The 17,832-nt window shown below is 49.9% G+C and overlaps 1 protein-coding gene across 1 annotated transcript; it reads left to right on the plus strand.

The window, feature by feature from the left end:
* Positions 1-1,906: 1,906 nt before the first annotated feature.
* SELENOM (selenoprotein M) lies at positions 1,907-17,761 on the plus strand. The gene is made up of 7 exons (XM_025400683.1): positions 1,907-2,093; positions 14,648-14,870; positions 15,045-15,201; positions 16,624-16,659; positions 16,876-16,910; positions 17,253-17,331; positions 17,411-17,761. The coding sequence occupies exons 3-7, from the start codon at positions 15,073-15,075 to the stop codon at positions 17,567-17,569; spliced, it is 438 nt and encodes a 145-aa protein (XP_025256468.1). The 5' UTR covers positions 1,907-2,093; positions 14,648-14,870; positions 15,045-15,072; the 3' UTR covers positions 17,570-17,761.
* Positions 17,762-17,832: the final 71 nt, after the last annotated feature.

Consider the following 17,832-nt stretch of genomic DNA (forward strand, 5'->3'; position numbering starts at 1 on the left):
GAGTTAAAAACAGGCCTGAGAACTGCTACAGCCAGGACCCAGCCCAAGGCATAGTCCCCAACAGGCCCACGGGAGTGTTTGTTAACCAACATGGAGCATCTGCATGGGCCTGTGCAGTCTCCTACACGAAGGCAGATGCCTCTCTTTCCTCTCCTGAAGGCACTTCCTACCTCTGCTTGACTGTCTGTAGGTCTAGTCTGTATTTTCAGGCCAGCATCTCTGCTGGAATTTGCAGGGGCAGAGACTCAGGCCATATTAGGGTGTTGGGGTAGAAAGGTCTTTGGACAGTGACAGTGTAGATAGTGACAGTGGTGACGGGGAAGGCGATTGTCGTGGTGGATGTGATGATGTATGTAATTATGATGATGGAAGTAGAGGGCTGGCAGTGGTGGTGGTGAAGGTGGTGGAGGTGATGGTGATGGCAAAGGTAGAGGTGATGATGGTACCAATACTGATAATGGTGTTGTGTTAATGAAAGACATAGTGTTGGAGTTGGAGGTGGCAGTCAGGGAGGATGTGAGAGTAGACCTGGTGATGATGCTAAGGTTACCAGAAAAAGGAAGATTTGAACTCATCCTGTCTCATCCTCTGACTCCTATTTTACAAATAAGAAAATGGGAGCCCCTGAGCCGGGCCCGGTGGCTCATGCCGGTAATCCCAGCACTTTCGGAGGCTGAAGTGGGCAGACTACCTGAGGTCAGGAGTTCGAGACCAGCCTGGTCAACATGGCGAAACCCCATCTCCACTAAAAATACAAAAATGAGCCGGGTGTGGTGGTGTATGCCTGTAGTCCCAGCTACTTGGGAGGCTGAGACAGGAGAATTATTTGAACCTGGGAGGTGGAGGTTGCAATGAGCTGAGATCGTACCACTGCATTCCAGCCTGGGCGACAGAGCGAGGCCTGTCTCAAAAAAAAAAAAAAAAAAAAAAAAAGAAAGAAAGAAAAAAGAAAAAGAAAATGGGAGCTCCCAAGACTACACAGCTTCTGATGTAATCCTGGAGGGAATGATGGGCAGATCCAGGCCTCTGGGACCAGTGCTAGGGCTCAGCCATCTAGGGCTGGGACAGGGGCATCGGTGCCCTTTGGAAGCCAGGCAAATGTCATGCAAATGTGTCTGCAGAGGGCTCCTCTGCCTCAGAAGGGCAACCCAGGATTTCCCACCACCCGCTCCCTGAGCTCAGACCTTGCAGGGCACTTTGTTTCTGGCCCCACCACTGACTTACTTGAGGAGGTCACTCTGATTCCCAATTTGTGTAAGGGAGATTAAAACAGCAGACACCTCCTAGGAGTGCTGGTGAAGATTCAACAGGATAATATATATGAAATGTTTAGCATAGAGCCTGGCACAGCAAGCTGTCCATAAAGGTGGCTGCTCTGTATTTATCATCATCATCATCATCACCATCGACTTCAGCCTGCCCGTGTGGTGGATGCTGAAACTGAGGCTGAGAGTCGTTACTCTCCTGGGAGGACAAGGAAGGGGCTCTGAGACCTAAGCCTGGCCTTGTCAGGAGAAGGGGGTGGGGGGCGGACCTCAGCTGAAAAGGGAGTGAGTTGGAGCTATATTTGAGCTCCTGGTGTGATGACTAAGGAGGTTGATAACAGGCTCTGGGGCTCAGGGCGGCAGGCTGGGGGCCGCTGTCAGGGAGAACCGCCCCCCTGGAGACGGCTGTCTCGGGAAGCCCTTTCTGGCTCCCTCCTTGCCCTCACTCTTGGTGGGGGAGGAGGGTGGGTGTACTGAGGCAGGGGCCAGGGCTCATCCAGCCCACTCCTGGAAACTCAGTGCTGTCCTTCAGGCTGCGTGGGTCAGGGATAGGAAGGGAGGATGCTAGCGATAGACAGAGTATTCCAGTTACTCTCCATAGTAACCCTGTGAGGTTGGTAGTGAGGTCCCCATTGGACAGAGGAAGAAACCGAGGCCCAGGCATTACACAGCGAGTAGAGAGAGGACAGAGCATGGAGCTCCTAGAGAGGCAGTGGATAATTCTCCCCAACAGAGGAGCTGACTGTTGAACCCCTTCTTTGAAGGAGAGTCCGTGTTGCCAAATTGAAGAAGAGAAACGCCCTGGCTGGAAAGAAGAGAGAACAGCAGGTACAAAGCATGGATGGGGAAGGAAGGTTCTGGCTGTGAAAGGATGAGAAATTTGGACATGTGCCCTCCGGCCCTTTGGCTTGGAGTAAACATACCATGAGCAGGGAAGGGAGAGAAGTCTTTTTCCTCCTCCTCTTCCTCAGTTCACTTTCCAGGGGCACCCAAGGATGGCAATGGTACTGAGGGTCTGTCCTCCTTCCTTTCTCTCCCTGGTCACCCTGACCCAGGCCCACCAGGAGGGAGGTCGTGCTGTGGCTACCATCTGCGAAGGTGTAGAGGGTAATACAGGATATTGTGGGAAGGTGAAAGAGGGGGTTATCAGGGAGAGCTTCCCTGAGAAGGAAGTATACAGGGCACAAAAGAGCATTTTTTTCTCCCAAGACTTCACTCCAGGGTTTCTTGTTGGTAACAAGTGTCACATGTTATGTCCCCAGCACTTCATTCTCACCCTCTGAGGCAGATGTCATCCTCACTCCCCATTCTGCCACTCAGGAAATGGGCTGGAGGAGGAGGAGTGACTTTCCCAAGGTCACACAGCTGGGGCTGAGCTCAGGCCTCCCTCCTCCTTCTCTTTGGCTCCCCCTCCTCCCAGGCAGCCCAGCACCCGCTGTCAGCTGCTCTGAAGTGAGTGGCTATTTTTATTCTGGTGCGAGGGGATCTCAAGCAGCAGAGCCATGTAGGTTAGAGGCTCTAGGACACCTGGCCTCAGCAGGCCAGGGGAAGGTTCCTGTAGCCACCAGACCCTGCTAAGCTTGCCTCGGGGCTCTCATTTCTTGCAGACTGACCTGCTCTGGGCTCCCATGCCTCCAAAAACTTCTTTATTGGAGCTCAGAACACAGCATAGAGCCAAATAAAGCCCTGGTCATGGTCCTGATCCTCCCTCTTGAACCCTGCTCCTGCTGTTGACTGAGCCACTAGTCCAGCTCTTGACTGAGCTCTGACATCACCTTAGAATGAACCACGACTCTAATCACCCACTGATCTAAGCCTGAATTAGGTTGATCCCAACTTAAGACCTTGGTTCTGGGCCCAGATCAAGCCCTTATCCTACTCTAAGACTGAGTCTTAGTCACAGACTGAATTATAGCCTCAGCCCAGACTAACCTTTTAGACTGACTGTGGAAGAAGAGTCAGACTAACCTTTTAAACTTGACTCTGGTAGAAGACTGAGGCCTAATCTTGGTCAAAGACTGAGTCCTGAGTCTAATCATTGACTGAACTCTGACCATAGACTGAATTCTGACCTTGGATCATGCAATTCTGGTCACACACTGAGCCCTAACGGAAGACTGTGCCCTGAATCTGGTCACAGACTGAGCCCTGAACTTAGTCATTGACTGAGCCATGACCTTGGTCACAGACTGAGCCTGGCTCCTGGTCACAGACTGAAGACTAAGCCCAATCATGGACTGAGCCCTGAATCTAGCCCTAGGCTACAGATTAGTCAACTAAGGGCTGACCTAGACCCTGTCTGAGCCTGACCCTGTCACAGACTAATCCCCAACCTCAGCCCACCCGAGGAAGACTACTGGCCTAAATTACATGCTGCCACATAAAAGGCATGGATTACGGGCAGAGATCTGTCTTGGGAGATCTTGGGCTTCCCATGCTGCTGATGCCACAATGTTCCTGGTACTATTATGGTCACAGTCTCCATCACTGGTTCCACTGGCTGGTTGGTCAATCCTAAGCAGCCCAAGCTGTGGCCTTTAGGGGCCACAGCATCCGGGCTAATGCAGTGAGAGTGGTTTGGTGGCATCTGTCCAGCAAACAACCAGGGCCCATGGGGTACTGGGGTTTGGCTCTGTCAGCAGAAAAAATGACAACTCCATGGGGCGTCTGGCTTCAGTTACTCTGAGGCTCTTACTGGGGTAGGGGTTGGAGTAGAAGGAAACAGGGGGATATGTTCCATTATTTTTGTAAACAAAGTTTACTGTTTGTGTTTAGGTAATTCATGCCTATTATATAAAACACAGAAGGAAAACATTTACCTATAATTTCATCCACCAGGAAATAATCGTTCTGACTTTTTGGACTGTTTCCTTATAGACATTTTTTGGTGGGGGTGTCTAGGCATATATATTTATATATACATGTTATATATAATATGCATATATATTTATATATGTATATTTACATATACATGTTATATATTTTATATATATACTTATTTATTTTTTGAGACAGAGTTTCACTCTGTCGTCCAGGCTGGAGTGCAGTGGCATGATCTCGGCTCACTGAAACCTCCACCTCCCGTGTCCAAGCAATTCTCCTGCCTCAGCCTCCCGAATAGCTAGGATTACAGACGTGCACCGCCATGCCCAGCTAATTTTTGTATTTTTAGCAGAGACAGCGTTTTGCCATGTTGGCCAGATTGGTCTTGAATTCCTGGCCTCAAGTGATCCACCTGCCTTAGCCTCCCAAGTGCTGGGATTACAGGCGTGAGCCACCAAGACTGGGCCTATACATGCTTTATAAAATTGGTTGGTTACTGTGTTGCCACTACAATGTCCAGCAACACAGTAGGGTTAGGGTTAGGGTTAGGATCCTGTTAAGGTTTCAGCCCATCTCCTTCTTAACAGGAACTGGAATATGGTGGACCCCACCCACAGCTTCAGGAATGGGTCCCAGTTGGTTAAGCCAGTGAGCAATTCCCATTTCCCCAGGCACATGATTAGATCATGAATGGACTAGTGAGATATAAGGAAATTTTTGCTCAGGGCTTTTGGGAAAGGAAGCTTATTTTCTCTCCTGAGGAGGTTGCCAAAAAAGATGATCTCCCTTCCATTAGATGTAAATGAAGAGCTCAGTGGCTCTAGTTACTGCTGGCAGCCATCTTGACACCATGGAGAAAATTGGCCTACTGATAAACTGACATTATGGAAAGCAGAATGGAGAGACACTAGGTTTCAGTGGATCATTAACTGGATCAAACCTCACCTGAAGCCCTACCTGCCATTGGACTTTTTTTTTTCTTTTTTTTTTTTGAGACGGAGTCTCACTCTGTCGCCCAGGCTGGAGTGCAATGGCGCAATCTCGGCTCACTGCAACCTCTGCCACCCGGATTCAAGCAATTCTCCTGCCTCAGCCTCCTGAGTAGCTGAGATTACAGGCACCCACCACTGCACCTGGCTAATTTTTGTATTTTTAGTAGAGACGGGGTTTCGCCATGTTGGCCAGGCTGGTTTGGACCTCCTGACCTTAGGTGATCTGCCCGCCTCAGCCTCCCAAAGTGCTGGGATTACAGGCGTGAGTCACCGCACCTGGCCTGGCCTTTTAAAATTATTTGAGCCAACAGATTCCATTTATTTATTTATTTATTTCCATTTATTTATTTATTTATTTATTTAGAGACTGAGTCTCGCTCTGGCACCCAGGCTGGAGTGCAATGGCGCAATATTGGCTCAATGAAACTTCCACCTCCCGGGCTCAAGCAATCTCTTCCTCAGCCTCTTGAGTAGTTGGGATTATAGGTGTGCACCATCATGCCCAGCTAGTTTTTGTATTTTTAGTAGAGAGGGGGTTTCACCATGATGGCCAGGCTGGTCTCCAACTCCTGACCTCAAATGATCCACCTGTCTCGGCCTCCCAAAATGCTGAGATTACAGGCATGAGCCACCGGGCCCTGCCCCTTTATTTTTATTATTTTTTGACACAGGGTCTTACATTGCCCAGGCTAGAGTGCAGTCATGCGATCTAGGCTCACTGCATTATTTTTTATTTTTTATAGGAGATGGGGTCTCACTCTGTCTCCCAGGTTGGAGTGCAGTGGCATCATCATAGCTCACTGTAGTCTCGAACTCCTGGGCTCAAGCAATCCTCCCACCTCAGCCTCTGGGGTAGCTGGGACTACAGGCACTGCCATACCTGGCTAGATTTTAAATGTTTTTTTAGAGATGGGTTCTCACTATATTGTCCAGGGTAGTTTGGAACTCTTGGCCTCAAGTTATCCTCCTGCCTCAGCCTCTTGAGTAGCTGGGTTTACAGACACAAGCCACCACAACCAGCTCCCTTTATTGTTTAAGCCAGTTTAAATTGGGGTTTCTGTGACTTGCAGCCCACAGCATCACAACTCCCAATTGATATTACTATATTACTGCTTTTGTTGCTTTTTTCTTGCTATTGAATACCATAACCACGAACATTCTCCATGTCTGTCAATCTATGCTGCATCTTTTTTTTTTTTTTTTTTGAGATAGAATCTCACTCGCCCAGGCTGGAGTGCAGGGGTGTGATCTCGGCTCACTGCAACCTCTGCCTCCTGGGTTCAAGAAATTCTCTTGCCTTAGCCTCCCAAGTAGCTGGGATTACAGGCAGCCACCACCATGCCCGGCTAATTTTTGTATTTTTAGTAGAGACGGGGCTTCACCATATTGGCCAGGCTGGTCTCAAACTCCTGACCTCAGGTGATCCACCCACCTCAGCCTCCCAAAGTGACGGGATTACAGGTGTGAGCCACCATGCCCAGGCTGCTGCATCATTTTTAACAATTGCATGGTTTTCCATCCTATGGAGGTACTCTCATTTATTTAACTCATCCCCTGCTGTGACATGCTTAGGTTGTATCCCCAATTCTTCACCACAATAAATGGTATTCTAATAAACAAGCTTGACCTAACAGTCCTCTCTCTGATGATTACTTTGGGGCTAATTCCGAAAAATGGAATTACTGGGTCAAAAAATGTTTTTAGGGTTTTGATTTTGCCCTTCAGAAAGCCATGGTGAATTCATATTCCCACAGCAGTAAACAGAGTATTAGAGATAGCTTACTATGTGAACAGTTTGGACAGGACCAATCATATTGACAATATACTCATATATTTATAGAAAACAGACATTAAATAACAGCTCTAAGCTTTTTTTTTTTCTTTGAGACAAAGTCTTGCTCTATCACCCAGGCTAGAGTGCAGTGGCACAATCTTGGCTCACTGCAGCCTCTGCCTCCAGGTTCAAGTGATTCTCCAGCTTCGGCCTCCTGAGTAGCTGGGATTATAGGCACACACCACCATGCCCGGCTAATTTTTGTATTTTTAGTAGAGAGGGGTTTCACCATGTTGGCCAGGGTGGCTTCGAATTGCTGACATCAAGTGATCTCCCTGCCTGGGCCTCCCAAAGTGCTAGGATTATTGATATGAGCCACCATGCCCAGCCAAGCCTATTATTTTTATATCTTTACAATCAAGTTAGTGAAGGGGAAGTTAGCAGGGTGCAAACAAAAGACTCAGTGCAGACTTGACTTCTCTAGAAGGCACAGTAGGCTCATTGTCTAGGGCCCACCATACTTTTAGGGGGTCCATGAAATTTTTTTTTTTTTTTTTTGAGATGGCGTCTCACTCTGTCACCCAGGCTGGATGGAGTGCAGTGGCGTGAACTCAGCTCACTGCAAGCTCCGCCTCCCGGGTTCACGCCATTCTCCTGCCTCAGCCTCCCAAGTAGCTGGGACTACAGAAGCCTGCCACCACGCCTGGCTAATTTTTTGTATTTTTAGTACAGAAGGGGTTTCACTATGTTAGCCAGGATGTCCCAATCTCCTGACCTCATGATCCGCCCGACTCAGTCTCCCAAAGTGCTGGGATTACAGGCATGATCCACCGCGCCTGGCCGAAAATGTTTTTAATATCCTTTAAAATGAGAAGGATTCACTGGGAAGTTAACGTTATTAAAAAAAAAAGGAAACGTATACTAATAATAATGAATCCAGCCTAGATTATAGTTATCTTTTTACCAAAGCAATTGAAAGTCAAATATATATATAATATTTATGTATATTATGTATATTTAATGGAGGCATGTGTCCATATCCCAGCTACTCAGGAGGCTAAGGCAGGAGCATTGTTTGAGGCCAGGAGTTCAACACTAGCTGGGGCAACACAGCAAGACCCTGGCTCTAAAAAAAAGAAAAAAGAGGCCGGGCACAGTGGCCCATGCCTGTAACCCCAGCACTTTGGGAGGCCGAGGTGGGCGCATCACTTGAGGTTGAGACCAGCCTGACTAACATGGTGAAATCCTGTCTCTACTAAAAATAATATTATCTGGGCATGGTGGCATGCTCCTGTAATCCCAGCTACACAGGAGGCTGAGACACGAGAATCGGTTGAACCTAGGAGGTGGAGGTTGCAGTGAGCCAAGACTGCGCCACTGCACTCCAGCCTGGGTGACAGAGCAAGACTTCATTTCAAAATAAAAATAAAAATTAAAAAAAGAAAAAAGAAAACCCTAGCATCCATGAAAGTCATAATGCAGCCTTGGCTCAGTATTGAGAAGGAGTCCCTAGATTCAAAGGGAAAAGAGGACAGTGACGGACTTGCTGTGTTTGCTGAAGAAAGCATGAAGAAGAGAACTGGCATCCGAATCTGGTGATCTGTTCTTTTTTTTTTTTTTTTTTTTTTAATTGTAGGCATTTTATCTGCAAATGCATATTACATCCTTAGAAAAAGAATCCCAGGATTTTCCTTCCTGTGTGTTTTTGTCTTGCTTCTTTGTGGTCCATGATGCCAGCTGAGGTTGTGAGTACAATGAAACTAAACTGTCAGGATGGGAGCAGATTATTCTGCCATTTTTCTAGATCTTTGAGTTGCATATCACATCTGGGGCTGATTACTTCACACTTGTTTAACCTGCCTGTGAGGTTCACAGCAGTTTTCCTAGCTCTGTGATCATCAATGATTTCAACTTCGCCAATGTAACCATGCTTCATCACCACAGTTAGAAACCAGATGATGACACTGGAGCACGACCTTATAGGTACCTGGTGTTTGCCTCTCTTTTGGCATTGTTGGTGCTCTTGAGAGCATCAGCCAGGACATTCATGCACACCATTATGGCAGCACATAAAGATGGCAGAAAGAGCGATCTGCTTATGCCTAGATTGAGAGGTGAAGCCAGCTGGACTTCCTGGGTTGAGTGGGGACTTGGAGAACTTTTCTGTCTAGTTAGAAGATTGTAAATGCACCAATCAGTGCGATGTGTCTGGCTAAAGGATTGTAAATGCACCAATCAGCACGCTGTAAAATGGACCAATCAGCAGGATGTGGGCGGGGACAAATAAGGGAATAAAAGCTGGCCACCACCCCCCCACGCCCACCCCCAGCCAGCAGCTGCAACCTGCTTGGGTGCCCTTCCATGCTGTGGAAGCTTTGTCCTTTCGCTCTTCAGAGTAAGTCTTGCTCTTTGGGTCCGCACCACCTTTATGAGCTGAAACAGCCTGTAATCCCAGCACTTTGAAAGGCCAAGACAGGTGGATTGTGAGGTCAGGAGATTGAGACCAACGTGGCTAACATGGTGAAACCGCATCTCTACTAAAAAATATAAAAAATTAGCCAGGCATGGTGGCGGGCGCCTGTAGTCCCAGCTACTCGGGAGGCTGAGGCAAGAGAATGGCGTTAACCCGGGAGGCGGAGCTTGCAGTGAGCTGAGATCCGACCACTGCACTCCAGCCTGGGTGACAGAGGGAGACTCTGTCTCAAAAAAAAAAAAAAAGAAGAGAAAAGAAAAGAAAAGAGGCCGGGCGCGGTGGCTCAAGCCTGTAATCTCAGCACTTTGGGAGGCCGAGACGGGCGGATCATGAAGTCAGGAGATCGAGACCATCCTGGCTAACACGGTGAAACCCCGTCTCTACTAAAAAATACAAAAAAACTAGCCGGGCGAGGTGGCGGGCGCCTGTAGTCCCAGCTACTCGGGAGGCTGAGGCAGGAGAATGGCGTGAACCCGGGAGGCGGAGCTTGCAGTGAGCTGAGATCCGGCCACTGTACTCCAGCCTGGGCGGCAGAGCGAGACTCCGTCTCAAAAAAAAAAAAAAAAAAAAGAGAAAAAGAGAAAAGAGCTGTATCACTCACCGCGAAAGTCCGTGGCTTCATTCTTGAAGTCAGTGAGACCATGAACCCACTCTAAGGAAGAAACTCCCGACTCTCAAGATGAGTGCAGAGACATGTTGGGTTCAAGTCCCAAATGCACAGTTCACTCATTTCACCTTTGTGAGCCTGTTTTCTAACCTGCAAAATGGAGTTCATGGGGTCTTTATGAGGTAAGGAAGGAACTGATAATGAAAGCGAACACTGTACTAGGTACTTTTTTTTTTTTTTTTTTTTTTTTTTGAGACAGAGTCTCACTCCATCGCCTGGCTGGAGTGCAGTGACGCGATCTCGGCTCACTGCAACCTCCACCTCCCAGGTTCAGGGGATTCTCCTGCCTCAGCCTCTGAAGTAACTGGGACTACAGGCGCCTGCCACTATGCCCAGCTAATATATATATATATTTGTTGTTGTTTTGAGACGGAGTTTTGCTCTTGTTTCCCAGGCTGGAGTGCAGTGGCACCACCTCGGTTCACCACAACCTCCGCCTCCAGGTTCAAGTGATTCTCCTGCTTCAGCCTACCGAGTAGCTGGGATTACAGGCATGCACACCATGCCCGGCTAATTTTTGTGTTTTTAGTAGCAAGGGGATTTTACCACGTTGGTCAGGCTGGTCTCAAACTCCCGACCTCAGGTGATCTGCCCTCCTTGGCCTCCCAAAGTGCTGGGATTACAGGTATGAGCCACTGCGCCCGTCCTGTACTAGGTACTGTTCTAATAAGCTTTATATGTATTAATCCCTTTATCCTGCCAACCCCCACAGGGTACACAATATTCCATCACCACAATGTGTGCTCTGGGAAATAAAAATCTTGACTGGAATTTTTGTCCAAAGAAATAAAAAGTCCAGGTGCAGTGGCTCACACCTGTAATTCTAGCACTTTGGGAGGCTGAGGCAGGAGGATCACTTGACGCCAGGAATTCGAGACCAGCCTAGTCAGCAACAAGACCCTGTAATCTGCTGAGTAAACAAATAATGCAAACAAGGATTCCCTAGGGTTCAGTTTTCCTATCTCTTTTTTTCTGCAACCAAATTGGTTTATTATAGGAATGCAAGGTTTAACATATGAAAATCAGTTCATGTATTTTACCACATTTAATAAAATAAAGGAGAAAAACCACATGATCATCTCAATAGATGCAGGAAAACATTTGACAAAGTTCAACATTCATTCAAGATAAAAGCTCTAAGAAAAATAGAAATAGAAAACTTTCTTTTATAAAACACATCAGTAACAAACCTACAGCAAACATGATCGTTTAAAGATGACATCTGGGGCTGGGCGTAGTGACTCACGCCTGTAATCCCAGCACTTTGGGAGGCCAAGGAGGGCGGATCACAAGGTCAGGAGATTGAGACCATCCTGGCTAACACGGTGAAACCCCGTCTCTACTAAAAAATTAGCCGGGCATGGTGGCGGGCGCCTGTAGTCCCAGCTACTTGGGGGCTGAGGCAGGAGAATGGCGTGAACCCGGGAGGCGGAGCTTGCAGTGAGCCGAGATTGCGCCACTGCACTCCAGCCTGGGCGACAGAGTGAGACTCCATCTCAAAAAAAAAAAAGATGATCTCTGGAAAAAGACGATGACCAGTTCTAGTCAACATTGTACCAGAGGTCCCAGACAGTACAATTAAGACAGTGCAATGAAACAAAACCAAGGTATAAGGATCAGAAAGGAAGAAAACCACTTTTATTTCCAGGTGATATAATATGCATACGTAGAAAATTTTTAAAAATCTCCAGTTAAACTATTAGAGTAAGCAATTCAGTGAGGCCACTGGCTGCAAGGTTAATATGCAAAAATCAATTGTCTTCCTATATGCTACTGCCAAGCAACTTGAAAATGAATATGTAAAAACAATAGAGTTTGTAATGCTATAAAAAATTAAATATCTAGGAATAAATCTAATGAAAGATATGCAAGATATTTATTCTAAAAATCACAAAATGTTACTGAAATTAAAGAAGACCTATAGAAATGGAGGGACTTACCATGTTCGTGGTAGAAAAAACACAATAATGTAAAGCTGTAGAGTCTCCCCACATTGATTTCCCCAATGGGAATTTGAAATCCTGATAGAAACGTGGAAGGTTTTTCTGTGGAGGTTGACGAGCTGGCCTTACATTGTACCTGGAAGTGCGAAAGGCCGAGTATAGTCAAGACAGCCTTCAAGAAGAACAAAGCGGCCGGGCGCGGTGGCTCAAGCCTGTAATCCCAGCACTTTGGGAGGCCGAGACGGGCGGATCACGAGGTCAGGAGATCGAGACCATCCTGGCTAACACGGTGAAACCCCGTCTCTACTAAGAAATACAAAAAACTAGCCGGGCGAAGTGGCGGGCGCCTGTAGTCCCAGCTACTCGGGAGGCTGAGGCAGGAGAATGGCGTGAACCCGGGAGGCGGAGCTTGCAGTGAGCTGAGATCCGGCCACTGCACTCCAGCCTGGGCTACAGAGCGAGACTCCGTCTCAAAAAAAAAAAAAAAAAAAAAAAAAAAAAAAAAAAAAAAAGAAGAACAAAGCTAGACTGCCTGCGGTGGCTCACTGAGGCTGTGGGCTTACACATGGCCCTCACCACAGGAAAATGTAGGCCATAGGCCAGGCATGATGGCTCATGCTTGTAATCCCAGTACTTTGGGAGGCCAAGGCAGGAGGATCACTTGAGCCCAGGAGTTTGCGACCAGCTTGATCAACATGGTGAAATCCCGTCTCTACTAAAAAGACAAAAAATTAGCCAGGTGTGGTGGCCGACACCTGTAATCCCAGCCACTTGGGAAGCTGAGGCAAAAGAATCGCTTGAACCCGGGAGGCAGAGGTTGCAGTGAGTCCAGATCATGCCATTGTACTCCAGCCTGGACAATGAGAGGGAAACTCCGTCTCAAAAAAAATAAATAAATAAATAAAAAATAAAGAAAATCAGCTGGGCATGGTGGTGCATGCATGTAGTCCCAGCTACTCAGGAGGCTGAGGTGGGAGGATTGCTTGAGCCTGGGAGGTTCAGGCTGTGATTGAGCCACTGCACTCCAGCCTGGGTGACAGAGCAAGACTCTGTCCCAAAAAAAAAAAAAAAAAAAAAGCCAGCACAGTAGCTCACACCTGTAATCCCAGGACTTTGGGAGGCCAAGGCGGGTGGATGACTTGAGGTCAGGAGTTCGAGACCAGCCTGGCCCAGATGGTGAAACCCCATGTCTACTAAAAATACAAAAATTAGCTGGGCATGATGGCGGGCACCGTAATCCCAGCTACTTGGGAGGCTGAGGCAAAAGAATCACTTGAACCCGGGAGGCAGAGGTTGCAGTGAGTCCAGATCATATCACTGTACTCCAGTCTGGACAATGAGAGGGAAACTCCATCTCAAAAAAAAAAAAAAAAAAAAAAATCAGCTGGGCATGGTGGTGCATGCCTGTAGTCCCAGCTACTCAGGAGGCTGAGGTGGGAAGATTGCTTGAGCCTGGGAGGTTCAGGCTGTGATTGAGCCACTGCACTCCAGCCTGGGCGACAGAGCGAGATTCTGTCTCAAAAAAAACAAAAACAAAAACAAAAACAAAACGGGCCAGGTGCAGTGGCTCACACCTGTTATCCCAGCACTTTGGGAGGCTGAGGCAGGTGGATCATGAGATCAGGAGATCGAGACCATCCTGGCTAACACAGTGAAACACCATCTCTATTAAAAATACAAAAAACATTAGCTGGGCATGGTGGCGCCCAGGACAATCGCTTGAACCTGGGAGGCGGAGGTTGCAGTGAGCCGAGATCGGGCCTCTGCACTCCAGCCTGGGCGACAGAATGAGACTCCATCTCAAAAAAAAAAAAAAAAAGCAGAAAGAACAAAGCTAGAGGACCAACAGACAACCAGATGTCAAGTCTGACTATAAAGCTATACTTAATAAGACAGCATAGTTAGACAAATGCACTGGAGGAGTAGAATAGGGTACAATATTCATAAGTAGACTCCCAGATATTTATATGGTTGCTTATTTATTTATTTATTTTTGAGACAGAGTGTCTGTTGCCTAGGCTGGAGTGCAGTGGTAGGATGTTGGCTCACTTCAACCTCTGCCTCCCAGGTTGAAGTGATTCTCCTGCCTCAGCCTCCCAAGTAGCTGGGATTACAGGCGCCCACACCACGCCTGGCTAATTTTTGTATTTTTAGTAGAGATGGGGTTTCATGTTGGCCAGGCTGGCCTTGAACTCCTGACCTCAAATGACCTACCTGCCTCGGCCTCCCAAAGTGCTGAGATTACAAGTGTGAGCCACCACGCCCGGCCATGGTTGCCTATTTATATATAACAGAGGTAACACTGCAGAGTAGCACTGAAAAAGACAAGATTTTTAATTGAATTAGATAGCCACATAAAAAAAAAAAAAAAAGTAAATCCTGATTCCGTAAATATAACCCAGCTGATTTAAGACCCTGTTGTGGCCTAACAGCTGTAACCCTCTTTGCATTTTCCCACCTTTGAGTAACAAATTCCTTTCCTCACCCCAGGACAGAGAGTCTGCTCAGCAGTAGCTGTGGATGGTAGAATGCACGCTGGTAGGTCTCAGTGGCTCCCAGAAGCCGCACCCCCTCTACGGAACCTCACTCTCCATCTCCCACGCTCCAAAGCGAGGAGTCCTCAGAAAGTCCAGTTTCCCTATCTTATTTTTTCTTCTTTCTTTCTTCCTTTTTTTTTCTTGGGTGTCCTATCAGTTTCCCTATCTTAAAGTGGCTGGTTTGGCTCAGAAACTCCCGTGTCCCTCAGCGTCTCGCCGGCACCCTCTGCGTCTCGCCGGCACCCTCTGCCGGCGTGAGGTGGCGCTGCCTGGCCGCATCCTGTGGGAGCGTCCACATCCTCGCTCTACAAAAGGAGCGTGGACACTCTTGGACCTGGGAAAGTGAAGGCCCAAAGGCCAGGGAGGAGCCGGGACCTCACCCTGAGCAAGCGGGAGGTAACGGCGGGGAGCCGTGGGGCGGAGACCGATCGCTGGGGGCGTGGTCTCCAGCGGGGCTGGGCCTCTAGCGGGAGTGGGGGCGGGGGCGGGGGCGGGGGCGGGGGCGGGGCCGGGGCCGGGGCCAGCCTACAGGCCCAGACGTGGCGCAGGGACTCGGAGGTTCGCCTCCAGCTTGCGCATCACCTGCGGCCGGGTCCCGATGAGCCTCCTGTTGCCTCCGCTGGCGCTGCTGCTGCTTCTCGCGGCGCTTGTGGCCCCAGCCACAGCCGCCACTGCCTACCGGCCGGACTGGAATCGTCTGAGCGGCCTGACCCGCGCCCGGGTAGAGGTGAGTACGCCGGCCTCCAGCCCCGACACTACCGTCCCCCAACCCTACCGTCCCCCAACCCTGCGGCCCCATGGGAGCACCGTCTGCCCTGGCCCCAGGACCACCTCGAACCTCGAGTCCCTGCTTTCCCCCTTGCGCCGGGACCGTCCCTCCTGTTCCCTAGCCCCAGATGACCCCAGCATCCACCGTGGAAGTCTGAGACACCGACTTTGGGGCCTGGAACTCCGAACCCTTCCCCCGCTCCCCCTACCCGGCCCGCCAGCGGACACCCAGACACACTGACAGAGCAGTCTCCTAACTCTTCTCGTGGCCTATGACTCCCAATCCTGTCCCAACTTCCCATCCCCCATCACTTCATGTTCCTGGAATTCCTCCCCCACCCAGTTCCAGGGCTTGAGGTTCCAGAAAGTCTCTTTTCCTTTTTCTAGGGGGAGAGAAGAGTTTCTGGGTGCCTCCTTCCATATGCAGGAGCCAGGGAAGGGGGCCAACTCGGAGGGGGAACCAAGTTGGGAACTTGTTTGTCAACATTTACTCTGCAGCAGCCTCCCATGCTCCCCCTACCAGGAAATTCCCTTTCGGAGTCCCTGTCTTGCTATGTGACTTTGACCATCACAGCCCTCCTCTGAGCTTTTTGTCAGCTCTGACAAAAAGGTGTAGAATGGCTGGGTGCTGGTAGTGCACCCCTGTAATCCCAGCACTTTGGGAGGCCAAGACAGGAGGATTGCTTGAGCCCAGGAGTTCAAGACCAGCTTGGCGGACATAGTGAGACCCTGTCTCTAAGGAAAGGGCTGAGGGTAGGATGGAGGAGGGCTGGAGTGGGTGGTCCTGGGGTCTGCACTCCTGCTGGATGGTGGTGTCTCCTCAGGGAAGGCAGGGAGGAGTCCTCCCACCCTCCCATGTCAGGGAAGCAAGCAGATGGTCTGTGGGGCTGGGCCGCAGGTGGCAGGCAGGGTGAGGTCTGCCTGTGTAGAGTAGGGACCAGATGGTAGGTGTCTCTAATGGGGGCCCCCAGGGCCATTCTGAGGTGTTTCCTTCTGGTCTGCCTCCACTGTGAGATTTCAGGGATCAAAGGCCAAGCCCAGGTCTCTGCTGCTTAAGAGGAGCAGGGTGATCATTTCCCCTGGGCATTGGGAGTCAGTCAACAGCCAGTAGGATGTACAGGCCCCAAGGCTGGCAGGCACACTGTGGGTCTCTGGCCTTGCTCTTTTTCCCTGGTGTCTGTAGGCCTGAGTCTCCCCAGCTGTATACACAGTTTCCCCTTCTGTCCACAAGGGGCCAGCATTTCCTTCACACCTTGGGAACTGCTGATCCAGGGATAACTCACAGACCGACCCAACTCAGGGATAAGGATGTATGGCTTTGGGGATGTGGCTGGTATAAATGTGAAGGACTTCTGACCTATCCCATTTTATCCCCCTCCAGACCTGTGGGGGATGACAGCTGAACCGCCTAAAGGAGGTGAGTTTGAAGGAAGAGGTCCCTAGCTCTGTTCCCCCTGAGCCTCTTGGGGAGTGGGCAACATGGTCCTAATGACTGGGGCTGGGGGGAGGATCCCTAGGCTAAGAGTCAGGAGCCTGCACCTGACTTGCTTTATGACTTCACTGGGCTTCAGTGCCCCGTCTGTACCTCGAGGAGGCTGGGGTCATGGTCTCTGATGCTCTGGTTCCTCCCCAGGTGAAGGCTTTCGTCACCCAGGACATTCCATTCTAGTATCCTTCTGTTCTGGGGGAGGGGAAATGGGTTGGGCACCTGGGAGAATCTCCACTTAAGAAAGGGGTGGCAGATGGTTTTCAACTGACAAGTGGAATTGATTGGTAGTGGCCGCCCAGAGGATTCTGAGGTGGTCTCCATGTTGGGTGGGCAAGAGAGATTGACTAGTGATGACTGCCATAGAATGAACCCTAATTTTCTCACGTATAAGCGGAGACCTTGGCCCCACCCGGGCACAGAGTAAGCGCTCAGCAATGGAGGCAATGCTGTTCCCATCAGTAAGGCTGCGGGAACCACTACCTCCCTCTGCCCACCACCACCCTCCTTAACACCACCTCCAGTCACAACCTGGTGATGAAACACCTCCCTGGGGCCGACCCTGAGCTCGTGCTGCTGGGCCGCCGCTACGAGGAACTGGAGGTGAGGCCGTGGGAGGCGGGCTGGGGGCAAGGCCAGAGGTGAGACCCAGTCTGCTGACCCCGCTCCTCCTCCGCCTCAGCGCATACCGCTCAGTGAAATGACCCGCGAAGAGATCAACGCGCTGGTGCAGGAGCTCGGCTTCTACCGCAAGGCGGCGCCCGACGCGCAGGTGCCCCCCGAGTACGTGTGGGCGCCCGCTAGGCCCCCGGAGGAAACTTCGGACCACGCCGACCTGTAGGTCCGGGGGCGCGGCGGAGCTGGGACCACCCTGCCTGAGTCCTGGAGACAGAATGAAGCGCTCAGCATCCCGGGAATACCTCTCTTGCTGAGGGCCAATGCCCCGTCCCCGGGCCAGCAGGGATGAAAGGTTCTCCCAACCCCACTTTCTTCCCTCCCCAGCTCCACTAAATTCCCTCCTGCCTTAACTGAGGCTCGACTCCTTCATTGCTTCCTGCAGGGGGATGGGGTGGGAGGTCGAAAGAAGAACCTCTGAGGACCCCA

This window comes from Theropithecus gelada, chromosome 10 (assembly GCF_003255815.1).
Source record: "Theropithecus gelada isolate Dixy chromosome 10, Tgel_1.0, whole genome shotgun sequence".
NCBI classification, from domain to species: domain Eukaryota; kingdom Metazoa; phylum Chordata; class Mammalia; order Primates; family Cercopithecidae; genus Theropithecus; species Theropithecus gelada.